Raw genomic sequence first — 13,447 nt, 5'->3', positions numbered from 1 at the left:
TGAGGTATGAACAAGGGAACTAGAGGAAAACTGTAACACCAACCTTTCTGATCCTTAAAACACTACCTTTAAAATTCCATTTCCAAGTCTCTAGATGTTAATGAAACAAAAAAGCCAAGCCCCAAGGAATACGCTCCTCCACCCGCCTTAAGTATAAACCCAAACTCCTTAAAATCAACTTTTAAGGGAGTACCTACCATAAAATGAAAATTTCACTATAAGCTGTAATTACAGGCGAAATCTCAGGATATAAAGGGTTTCTGAAAGATGATAACCTTTGCATGACTCTAAGAGACAATTCAGCCAAGAAAAGACAAGGAGGGCAGAGGCATTTTGGACAGACACTACCACAGGCAAAAGGAGAGAGGCATGAAATACCCTGGAGACATAAAAAATAGCAAGAAAATGAAAGTAATGAAGCGTGGCTGGGGCAAAAAGCCCTAATTTTATGGCTAGAAATGGAGTCAGAGGGGTAACCAGACACTGGAATAGGAGAGGGCACCGCACTGCACTAGGCAGAGATACGAGTGCTGTCCTGAGCCAAAGGGATTCAGTGCTAGACGTTCAAGCAAGAGGATGAAATAATGTGGGTTGTATATCTGACAATTCAGTCTGGCAACACAACACAAAGTACGCAGCACTCACATACCACGGTGACAATGCACACAGGGAACTACGGAGAGAGCCTAAACTCTCAGGCAACGCTGTCCACCAGAACTTTCTGTGATGGTGGAACTGGTCTACACTGTGCTATCCAATGTGGCAGCCACAAGCCACACATGACTACTGAGCCCTTGAAATGTGGCTGGTGTGACTGAGGAACTGCGTTTGTACTTTTTTTTTTTAAATTAGTTTCTGCTTTATAACAAAGTGAATCAGTCATACATATACATCTGTTCCCCCATCCCTTCCCTCTTGCGTCTCCCTCCCTCCCACCCTCCCTATCCCACCCCTCCAGGCAGTCACAAAGCACCGAGCTGATCTCCCTGTGCTATGCAACTGCTTCCCACTAGCTATCTACCTTACGTTTGGTAGTCTATATATGTCCGTGCCTCTCTTTCGCTTTGTCACAGCTTACCCTGCCCCCTCCCCATATCCTCAAGTCCATTCTCAAGTAGGTCTGTGTCTTTATTCCTGTCTTACCCTTAGGTTCTTCATGACATTTTTTTCCCTTAAATTCCATATATATGTGTACTTTTATGTAATTTTAATTAATTTAAAGTGAAGTGGCCACGATTCACTAGTGGCGGCCCTACAGGACACTGCAGCCCCAGCGTGACCCCCAGGTTTAGGGGGAAAATGCTGAGTTCAATCTCAGGCAGCAGGAAGGGAGCGTGAGGACGGCCCCTGCTAGTAAGTGGCTGAACGGAAGTCTGGAGCTCCGGAAAGCAGGTGAAGCCGCCTGTGTGGTCAAGATCACCCAGAGAATCCACCGAGCAGAAAGGAACTAAGGAACTGAACAGGAAGAGAAGTCTAAGGTTTAGGAAACACTGAAACAGAGACAAAGAAGAACCCACAGAAAGCACTGAGAAGGAGAAGCCTGCGACGACAGGGAAATTCTCGAGAATCCAGTGGCTTAAGCAAAAGGGCTTCAAGAAGAGGGACGAGGACGAGGAGGGGCAGACAGGCGCAGGGTCACTGGCAGCAGCAGGAGCCCCCCAGGGGACCGGGCGGCAGCGGGCAGCGAGCGAGGCCCTCGTCCAGCACAGACAACACTTCCCAACAGCACGGATCCGCCCAACACAACACCAGAGCCCTGCCCGCTAAGCCTGATTCCGAGTCAGCCAGGGGTAAAGCTGAGCGCCTGCCGACGGGCTGTCCTCAATGGTCTACTTAAATATCCCACTTTCTAGGCTTAGTTCTCTAGATACTGAGATAGTGCCTGCCTTTTTCTCCCCTCCCACAATACAACCAGTTAATATTTATTCATATTTAAAATTAGTGAATATGAATTTTAAATCCAAAAATTTATTCAGATTTCCAAGTTCAATGGTAAGATTTACAAATTTTCTTTCATAAAAGGAGATGGCAGTCCATTACTTAACTTTTAAAAATTAAAATAATTCACATAATCCAAAGCTCAAACCATATTAAAAAGTACATGGTTCAAGGTCCACCCTCTCCTCCTCCCTCAGCCTCCCCAGCAGAACCAGACGTGTGAGAAATCGCTTCTATGAATTTCTTGTGAACGCTTCCAAGTTTCTTTATGCAAATGCAAATACACATTCTTACTTTTTCCACCTTTCAGACACAAAAGACAGTTATTCATTGCTCTATATCTTCCTTTTTTTTACTTAAAAATATCTTAGAAATCTTTCCATTATCAATGTAGGAAGGGCCTCCAAATTCCTTTATACATCCTGACAATCAATGTTAAACAGAAATTAAAACCTCAAATCCCAACCCTGAAAATAAGAGGGACTAATATGAGCCTGGGAAGAGCTGAGAGTGTGTTATCAGCCTAGGAATTTACTAATCATCTTTTAAATACCTTAAAAAAAAGTTGCAAGTAGTTAAAATCTACAACAGTTAAAATAAGCCTATTTGCTCTTTTATGAGCTATGAAAAACATTCTGAATACTCAAAACCTAATATATTTAGGCCATAAATAAAATTCCTGGAGTGCTTTCTTAGAGGAAATAGGTGCTGTACTCATAAAATCAAGGCTGCATATAAAGCTCCTTTACCATTAAACACCTTCTGGAAGCGGTTCACCGGTAAACCCCAGACCAGGGCAGCGATGCATCAAACCCAGTCATTACTACCCAAAGCAATGGACTTTGTGCTCCAATAAAAGCAAGGGGCCTAGTTCAGCTGCAAGATCCTCAGATCTCACATCCTGCTCTGACGCAATTAGCCCACAGAGAGCTAATCACCTAATCCCGGGCTCGCAGTTTCCCTGGCATCTTGCTGCGTCCGACACTAATAAACACCAGTGAGCTAGGACAGCACCTAATTAGTTGGCTGCATTAGTGTTTACAAGGCAGCTGCAGGTGATGAGTTCCCTGTATACAGCTCATTTCAAAGAACGCTTTCCTAGCAAAAGAAACAGCTCTTTTCATGTTACGGGATAGCATTTTACAAACAGAGGGGACTCTGTCTGGTCACACAGGACTCAGGCACCCACGCGCCTCACAGAGGGTGGCCCCTCAGTTCCTAGTGGAACCACTACACTCGGTCTCACTGCACTCCTCTGAGCATTGTTCTGTTAAATTCTAGGAAACTGCTCAGCTATCACTCAAAATAGAGGGAAAAGATATCAATAGTTTAAGGTTACTGTCACCTTCATCAGCCACATTTAAATTCCTATGTTTCTTGTCCCTCTCAAAAGTTCATTTCAAAGTTTTGAAGAACAAAAGTTTTTCAGGTACCGAAGTGAACTGTCAAGGGCACTCTGACAAAAAGAGTGCTATGAAAAAGCCTAGAGAGACAAGTAACATGTTGGTTCTACCATCCAGGCACGAGTCAGACTTTTTAAAGGGGTGGCCAGGACTAAGCTCCCCTCACCCCAGACAGCACACAAGAGGAGCTTCCTGGATTGGCTAACATGTCAAAGGCCAGGGAAAGGACTTAAACAGTATTCGCTGGTTTAGAAAAGAAGAACAAACAAACTTTCATTTTCCATGACCCTGGCTGGAGGGAGCGGATGGCCAGCAGAGGGAGGAGAGCCCGCGGGACCGAGGCACCCACGCCCAGGAGACTTGCCTGGCCTTGGGTACCATGACTCGGTGCTGCACCATGAGTGTATGGCAGATGGCCGCCATCAGCGTGAAGGCCTCCTCGCTGGCTGAGTCCCTCCAGACCAGGTTTAACAGGGTGTTGGTCTGCTGTTTCGTATCCAACTTTTTCAGACATTCCTCGGTTATGTACGGTACTGACAGTCTACCATCCTCCTAAAACACACCAGATGGGTTAGTCTGAGTTAACCATGTTCTATTAGAACTCAGCTCAACACTACAAAGATAATGTAACATCTTATTTTCCTTCAACTGAAAATATAAGAAAGGCATTACCTAAAAATTATCCACATCACAACGAACATATCAATATCTCTACCAAGTCACCTGTTAAAGTAAGTTGAAATCCTCTGGAGATCCAAAGTCATTATCTATGGTAGGTACCAATTTTGCCCAGTATAACAACACAGGAACTGTGAACACTCAGTTTTGCTTACTAATGTGACAATATTTTTAGCCCTTACATTTTAAGAAAAATTTATTTCATATTTTTCAGATTGCATTATACTAAGCATACATGTGTGAAAATGTATTACCATCTGATAAAATTTTCATTTTAAATTATCTGAGATACCACAGTTTAAGCAAAATAGTCAGAATATTCAAGAACTTAAAAAACATCAAATAAAATACATAAACCTGTTATTTTACAGCATAACTTCTCTAGAATATCTGATTCACTGACTAAAAGCTGAGCTAATACTCGATGCAGTTTACCTATTTGGGATATTAACCAAAGATACATACTTTTTTCATATATGTACATATATATGAGTATATAAAAATTACTATATATACAACACTGGGTATCACTGACTGTACTGTTTGGAAACCTGGATGAATATAATTTATGTAACTTGTAACAATCTACCAAATAAAACACTGTATTAGAGATGTATCTAATATCTATATCTATATCTATATCTATATCTATATATATATATATATCTTCACTAAAGATACAAATCGCATTTTGTATAGGCACACCTTGGAGATACTGCAGGTTTGGTTCCAGACCACAATAAAGCAAACATCGAAATAAAGTAATTCACATGAATTTCTTGGTTTCCCAGTGCATATGAAAGTTATGTTTACACTCTGTCATAGCCTATTAAATACATAATGCAATAGCATTACGTCTTTAAAAAAAAACAATGTATATACCTTAATTTTAAAATGCCTTATTGCTAAAAAATGCTAACCATCACCTGACAACAAAGAACTGCCAAAAACCTTCAATGTGTAAAAAATGGAACATCTGAGAAGTGCAATAAAATGAGGTATGCCTATACAAATAAAATTTAAATTTCACAGATTCTCTTGAAGGTTAAGTATTAACAAACTGTCTTCTAAAAACAGAAGTTTTATCTACATTTCATCTACAGGATCCCACTTCTTTTTTTGACCATACAATAAAATTCATACTTTTTGGTGTGCAGTTCTGAGTTTTGACAGATGCCAGAGTTCCAGCACCCACCAAAACTCTGTTTTGTCTCTTTGTAATCAACCCTGCCCTGGTCTAAGCCCTGGCAACCACTCATCTGTTTCCCCCTGTCCTCCTGTTATGGCTTTTTCATCTCTGCTAAGGGAGCCTCTGTGCCCTTTCACTCGACCCCCGCAACTCCCACCCAACACAGCACAAGTCACTCTCAAGTGTACTGCTCCTGGGACTAGACTTGGCATTAACCAAAGAGAAATTTCCCAACCAAAAAATATATATATCTAAAACCTAGTACAGCCACACCTCAAGCCATTTCCATTGTGTAATTAAGAGAAAAAGACGTCAGTGGCAGACAAACTGTGTGTAAAAGTGACATAAAGCTTTTTATTCCTTGAAAATGAGCAGTAAACAACACTCGGTGAGAAGTGGGAGATAATAGGTGACACTGTTCGTAAAATGAATTTAAAAACCAATCATAGTATTTATCATCTATAAAATTTGCGAAAATTGACAAAAGACGTTGTGTGCTGTTCACAAGACAGGGTAAGAAGAAAGTTAACCTTATTTTTTCTTTTAGGGGCTGAGGAGAAGGAGGAAAGGGACTGACTGTTAATGGATTTGGGGTTTCTTTGTGGAGTGATGAAGATGCTCTAAAATTAGATCGTGGTGATGGCTGCACAGTTAGGTTACTATACTGAAAAGTCAATGAATTGTGTATTACTCTAAAAGGGTGAATTTTGGAACTTCCCTGGCAGCCCAGTGGTTAGGACTCTGCAATTCCACTGCAGGGGGCACGGGTTCAATTCCTGGTTGGGGAACTAAGATGCCACATGCCGTGCAGCCAAAAAAAAATCACAATATTTTTTAAAATAGATAAAAATAAAAATATATTTAAAAAAATAAAAGGGTAAATTTTATGGTGGTGTATCTCAATAAAGTTATTTTAAAAAAATTCTTTAAAAAAAGAAAAAGTAGAAGAGTGCCCGACACACAGTAAGTGCGCTTCCTGAGAACTAGCAGCTTAACCTTTTAACCCAATCATTTCACTCCTAGGAACTGTTTCCTAAGTAATGATTAAACTAATATACAGGATGACCCTATTTCACATTAAAAAACCAAACACAAAACTATGTATCTCCACATAACCTTGTACAGACATTAAGGAAAAGGTATGGAAGAACTCGTGTCCAATCACGAGGACGGCTCTCTCTGGGGAAGGGCACAATGGCAGTGCAGGTGGGGGCCCTTATCTCTACAGCTGAAGGCTTTACAATAAGACCGTCTTGATGTATTACTTATATAATTAGAAATAGGATGGACACAAGCTTTTGACTTCCGACGTCACATGAAGCTGGGCTCGGACGCACAGGACCCGGGAGCTTACTGGAGAACTTGTCTGCGTGTCTGTCTCTCCACTCTCGTCTTCAGAGTCACTGGCTGAATCCTGACAGCTTGTGTTGGCAGGTGAAACCGGCAACTGAGAAAGGAGGGTCTGGAGGACTCTCAAATACACTAGCAGTCCTTCCTCAGAGAGGGCCCCTTTATAAAACAATCAGTTACAACCGTTAATTAAAAGAGATCAAAAAGAAACTGGAAAACTCAGGTTAACATTTTTCCTATACTCAGGGAGGCATTTCTGACCAGGACTTATATAGATGTGTGCATTAAAATATACTAGAGGAAGTACCAAAATTCTACCATAGGCACATAGCAGTTTAGCATAAACGGGGAAAACATCCCCGCACTCCCAGGAGTTCTCCCATTCAACTCTAAAATTCTTTTTAATCTGTGTGGCCTTATAATATGTATTTAAAGCAGACTTTTTCATTGTGCCTAGAAACCTTCCCCAGGGACACTGCCCAGGCCACAGTCCTTCAGCAAATACACCCTTCCAGAAATCCCTACCCCAGAGGCCACCTCGACAACGGGATACCCGCCACCACACCCCCTGCTCTTATGCGCTAATACCACCTCTGTGTGAGTTCGCGTAAGACACATCTTGCACTTCATACCCAAATAATTTTCGCCAACAGTTAAAACAAAGTAGAAGAGCCACGGCGCTCCACCACCGGTCTTGGAGCGTGGACCCTCTATGGACAACAGTGCATTCAGGAAGGGCTCATAGGGGAAGACGGTCTGCACGTCGGCCAAGGCAGGAATGACAAAGTGGAAGACCTGCTCCGTGAAGGGGGCTGCCAGGACCTCCTTCGTGAAGGCTGTGAAAACCTGTTGCCTTAAAAAGAAAAATGGAAGCTTTTAATAAAACCAAAACACACGGTTCACAAAATCATTGATTCAAATCACTGGTCAGAAAATATCTTCCTAATCAATGTTAAGCTTTCAGTATCAACTAGATTACCCTGAACTTAATGTTGTGTCCTTCCTATAAAAAAAACTCTGCCATGTTTTTGCTAACTTTTGATAGCTACTAGAAAGCAAGAAAATAACCAGGTCATCAGAATTATAAATTTATGTTAGGGTGCAGGACAGATAGAAAAAGTACATTTTTCTTTAAACTGAGTCATACTAACAAAGCAAAAATTTGACTTTCAAGGCTATATTTAACAGAGCATCCTATGTCAAAGTTATTGTTGGATACATAAGATCTTGTGAAATTACAAAATCAATAAATTGATTCCATTCTCACCTTGCACCTTCTGGACAGGAGTTGTAAGTAAAGTGCAATGGTTTTAAAACATTCTCTAGCAAAATTTTTGCTATAGGAACTCGAGATAAATCAGAATATTCAATACTTGATGGAAGCTTGCTGTTAATTAACAAATAGAGAGATCTATAATACCCTGAAAGAAAAGAAAAACATATTTATAATTTGTATCAATTCATACCTTTTCTTATAAGGAGGGGAAAAAAAAACTTGTCAATTTTTAAATGCTTTTTATAAATCTCCACAGGTACAACTTCAAGCTAATTTTTCTTCAAGTTTTTATTAAGAAAACCTTTAGGCACCCATGTAGCTTGAAGTGATACATAAAGTCCACGTACCCACTACCCAGCACCAACAATTATCAACTACAGCCAGTCATCTATGCCTCCACTCATTTGGAAGCAAATCCAAGATATAATTATCTCAGTATATCATCAAAGGACTTTATCTTTCTTAAAATTACCATCATCACAGCTAAAATAAATTAGTAATAATTCCTCAATATCACAAATACCTATCAGTGTTCAAGTCTCCAATTGACTCATGTTATAAATTTTATTTAACTAGTTTGCTTGCATCAGGATCCAAGTAAATCCCATACATTGTGATTTTTTAAATCTGTCTCTTAAGCATCCTTCAAGTAATTAAGTCATTTTGTGGTTTTTTAAACAATATCATGCTGAACCCAGGACTTTAACCCCTGGGTAGACTTCCGTCCACTGCAGCTGTTCTACTTGCTGATACTCCTGACCATCATCATACTGCTGACAGGGTGCAGTCAGGTGAGCATCGCTGCTTCCTGACGGGACAAGATGGCCCGGTCTCACCTTCTCATCTCCCAATCAGGACCAGGGACTCTTAAATCCATTTTAAAGGAAAGGATGCCTCTGGAGTCCACAATGTGGGCCCTGAGGGATTCACATGTTTTAAAGACGATCTCTATGAAGCAGAAACACCTGGCATGGCCTTTCTAAGCTGCTGATGGGCTTTCTAGGGGTACGGTGAACATAACTCTGCCGCCACTAACAGCTCAGGGCACGCAGTCCTATAGAAGTGTGTGCCCGCTTCTTGCACGGCAGTAAGAGCATCTTCGGGCGCAGTCTGCAGGCACCCGTTGCTGTACGCTCACGCGAACACACTCTCCACCTGCTTGGTCTGCTCCCTCCAGCTCTGCACCTGACTTTTGGTCGCTGAACGCATCACCTGACCTACTCTGCCACCACCCCAGCTCTAACCTCACACACACTGATCACCAGCGACGCACAACAAGAAAGCCTGAAAGCTCTTCTGCTACAAAACTGAAAAGATGTAAATACATCAAGAAAAATTTTTTAAGTAGCGTATTATTAATATATTAACACAAATATGTGTACATTGACAGCATGAACAGAGCATTAAGTAGTTTAGCTGCAATTGTTAAAAAGCTTCACAATAAGTCAACATACAGTGCACAATAACAACATGAACTAGTAAATGAACACGATGTTAAAACATTACAGACTAGTCATGTCAGGAAGTAATTTATCAAAAAAGATGAAACATGGCTATACCACAGACACTGGAAGCAGCACCTTCTGTATAAGATTCTGAAGCATCTCTTACTTAGTTCAAGGCAAATTTTAAAATAATGCATATTTCTCAGTTATCATCTTTACACTTCTGAAAGCAAGAAGAGTAAAAATTCTCATAGAATGCTTAGTCTTTTTTTTTTTAAAGAAGATGTTGGGGGTAGGAGTTTAGTAACTTATTTTCTTTATTTTTGCTGTGTTGGGTCTTCGTTTCTGTGCGAGGGCTTTCTCTAGTTGTGGCGAGAGGGGGTCACTCTTCATCGCGGTGCGCGGGCCTCTCACTATCGCGGCCTCTCTTGTTGCGGAGCACAGGCTCCAGACGCGCAGGCTCAGTAGTTGTGGCTCACAGGCCTAGTTGCTCCGCAGCATGTGGGATCTTCCCAGACCAGGGCTCGAACCCGTGTCCCCTGCATCAGCAGGCAGATTCTCAACCACTGCGCCACCAGGGAAGACCTGAATGCTTAGTCTTAAGTCAATATATATAATAATACATCAATTAATACAGTGGACCATTTATAACTGCCATTAATTTGCTTTTTAAAAGATCAAATTCCACAAATTTCAGTTTACTTTTAATTAACTCAGTAGTTTCCCTAATTTTTCAACGAACTAAGTAGGGTTTCTTTTTTTTTTTAAACCTAAGCCAAACAGTAAGGTTGGATGTATAAGAATTTCATTTCTACAGTTTTAATCCTGAGAATTAGCTAGATTTAACCCATCAACAGATTAGTCCATTTCAAAAAAACAAAAGCAAAATTATTTATGTTTTTATCAGTAACTGCTGCTTTCTAGAACACCCTACAGCTCCTTCTGACTCATAGCATACCCATTCTAACGTTAATGCTCCTGAAGTCCAGGAGCCCTGCAGCATCTGAGTTTTCCACCTGTGAGAACACCGGGAGTCAGGTTTTTGTTGTTGTTGTCCTTGCTGGCCACACCACGCAGCTTGTGGGACCTCAGTTCCCCAACCAGGGACTGAACCAGGGCCCACGGCAGTGAAAGCACCGAGTCCTAACCACTAGGCCACCAGGGAATTCCCTGGGAGTCAAATTTTTTACTTTATGTTACTTAATTAACATAGAAGTTTAAAAAGTCATATGCACTTCATAGTCTTTCTGCCAGCAACACTAACACGTTCTCAGAGGAATTTCAGATCTAGGTTATTATACCTGACAGAATGCAGTCACTTTAAGACGTGTGTCACCGAGTTAATAAGAAAATTCAAATAAACTGAGCACCTTCCTCTCCTCTACTGAACTACTGTGATTCCTGGGACAGGCTCTTCCCTGGTGGGTGCGGCATTGTGTTTGCCGCGTGACTGTGCCCACCACCCGGGCCGCGGCACTCAGCCAGGGCAGCCAGGCCTGCACTGCGGGCCCAGAGCACCTGGAACAACTTCTGAAAGCAGACACTAACTTACTTCATTTTCAAGCAACAGGAAAAGTGAGGTAAAGATATCAGACACATTTCCAAATTTTTTTTTTTTTTTTTGCGGTATGCGGGCCTCTCACTGTTGTGGCCTCCCCCGTTGCGGAGCACAGGCTCCGGACGCGCAGGCTCAGCGGCCATGGCTCACGGGCCCAGCCGCTCCGCGGCATATGGGATCCTCCCAGACCAGGGCACGAACCCGTATCCCCTGCATCGGCAGGCGGACTCTCAACCACTTGCGCCACCAGGGAAGCCCCACATTTCCAAATTTTGCGGGTGGGTAGAGACGAGGACAGATGTTAGAATCTGTGATTCACACAACGCTTCCCACCCCGAAAGGTGCCCTGGCTGGTGCCGACTGCTCACGACCACGCCACCCCCAGTTCTTATACACTGACTTACCATTCTGAATCATGTAGTGCAAAATTTGTTCAATCACAGACACCACATAGCTAGCATCTTGTAAAACAGGCAAATAGGTGTTCTCAGAGGAAAACACCTCAAGCATTCTCATTGGAAGTGCAACATTCAAACTGTCATCATTACAGTTCTGCAGTAACCTGTAAAAACGAAAAAAAAAAAGTATTCACATACTTACTAGATGGCAAGTGTCACCGAAAGTTTCGTCAAATTCTTCTCTTCGCTATGGTAAGTGTTTGAGCTGTTCTGTTCTAGCACTAAAATATCCCTGAAAACAGACGTGACTCCAAGACAGACAGGAAATAACCAAGCATCGTGTCACTGACACTTTTATTGAGTCCTTATTATGTGCCAAATAGAATGATGGCGCCCGGTTTAGGGAGGAAAAATGCACCATCAGAGACGGAGAAACAGACAAGGAAAATCAAAGATCACCAATGCCGTGTGGGGAGGGTATGATCCACTGACCTACGCTACATCTAATCCAACTCAGATGAGGATCTTTCCACAAGTGCCTGCAAGACTTTCCATGCCCACAATATCCCCCAAGAACACTTAGCATATTTCTGATCCTAAGTCGTCTAGCATTTTGACTAAAGACTCCCTTCTTACTATGAGAATTATAGGTAGAAAGGAAGGCTTAGCTGTCACAAAACTAAGTCTTACTTAAAAACAGAGAATGCCTTTTTTTATTTACATCTTTATTGGAGTATAATTGCTTCACAATGGTGTGTTAGTTTCTGCTGTACAACAAAGTGAAGAGCTATATGTATACATAGATCCCCTCCCTCTTTTCTTAGAATCAGCTTTATAGAGACACAATTTACACATGAAAATCTGCACTCATTTAAAGTATGCAATGCAATGAGCTCCGACATTACCCCACAATGAGGACACAACACATCCATCCACTGCTTCCTCTCGGCCCTCTCTAGTAACTTCCTCCCTCCAACTCCCCCACCCCCAACCAATTTCTTCTGTCACACAGACTAGTCTGCATTTTCTACTATTCTATACACGCGGAACCATACAGTATGTACACAGTAATGTCTAGATTCCTCACTCAGCATCTTTCTGAGATTCATCCAACATGTTAAAAACATGGTCCTTTTACTGCTAGTAGCATTCCACAGCATGGGAAGACCATGTTTTGGTTATGTATTATTCTGATGGACATGAGTCGTTTCCAGACTTTTCTTGTTACAAATAAAGCTGTATGAACGTTCAAGGATAGCGTGTGTGGACCTGTCTCCTGTCTCGTTTCTCTTGGGTAAATTCCTAGGTGAGGAACCACTGGGTCACATGGTAGCCGGACAGTATTTAACTTGACAAGAAACCGTCCAGTGTGAAGGGCCGTATGTGAGAGTCCCAGCTGCTCTGTACTGGTAACGCTTGGCATTAACCCTTTTTCAAGTTTTAGCCAAGCTAACGGCTGCATTACTGAACTTTACTGTGATCTGAATTTGCATCTCTGTGGTTATTTATGATGTTGAGTACCTTTTCAAGTGCTTATTGTTCATTCGTGTGTCTGCTTTTCAAAAGTGCTCCACCTTTTAAGTGGGCCCTTTGTTTCTTGAACACCCAGGTACACTGTCTGTGCCCACCCAGGCCCCACCCGCCTGGCCCTCATTCCGCCGAGCCCCGGCGCCCATTTCCCCTCCCCCCGGATCCCAGATAAGCGCCCTCTCAGGTTTCCCACCTCGGTCTCCAGACCCCACTGCCTCACCCACGCCTGGCCCACGTCTCTGCCCCTGTGCAGAGCTCTTCATCGTTCACAAGTCCTCTTAAGCCCGAGCCAACCGGCCCTTCCCCACCGCTGCTCTCATCAAGGTGACCAACGGTGCCTCGGCGGGGTAAACCGCCAGACTGTGAAATGGGCAGAAAAGACTGGTGGCCGGCCCAGCTTGCTCACTGTGTTACCCTCCATCCTCGCCTTCCACCAGGCTGATCTACAACTCCGTAGAGACAGAAGCTAACTTGTAGAAAACTGACAGGAATGCAAATGTTTCCCATACAGAGCGACACAAATTATTCCTGTTCCTGGCAATGCAAAAGGCTTCTGCCAGAGAATATAAAATCCCTAAGGCAAATCCTTATTTGAATCAGTTGTAACATCTCACTGGTTCCCTCGTTAATTAACCAGTTAAATAAAATCACTGACACGTGTTCACAGGGAGTCCTGATTTTT

At 42.4% G+C, this 13,447-nt stretch overlaps 1 protein-coding gene across 2 annotated transcripts in view; it reads right to left on the bottom strand.

Moving 5' to 3' along the window:
* Positions 1-13,447, bottom strand: part of UBE3C (ubiquitin protein ligase E3C) — a 114,795-nt gene that overhangs the window by 65,525 nt on the left and 35,823 nt on the right. For both annotated transcript variants that reach the window (XM_060107472.1, XM_060107471.1), the window contains exons 6-10: positions 11,242-11,399; positions 7,826-7,979; positions 7,191-7,411; positions 6,563-6,717; positions 3,706-3,893 (exon numbers count right to left, since the gene is read on the bottom strand). In XM_060107472.1, coding sequence (XP_059963455.1) covers positions 3,706-3,893; positions 6,563-6,717; positions 7,191-7,411; positions 7,826-7,979; positions 11,242-11,399 — 876 coding nt within the window. The remainder of the gene's footprint in view (positions 1-3,705; positions 3,894-6,562; positions 6,718-7,190; positions 7,412-7,825; positions 7,980-11,241; positions 11,400-13,447) is intronic.

The sequence above is a fragment of the Mesoplodon densirostris genome, chromosome 9, assembly GCF_025265405.1.
Source record: "Mesoplodon densirostris isolate mMesDen1 chromosome 9, mMesDen1 primary haplotype, whole genome shotgun sequence".
Taxonomy (NCBI): domain Eukaryota; kingdom Metazoa; phylum Chordata; class Mammalia; order Artiodactyla; family Ziphiidae; genus Mesoplodon; species Mesoplodon densirostris.
Note: the sequence above shows the minus strand (reverse complement) of the source record. Positions and strands in the feature narration are given on the sequence as shown.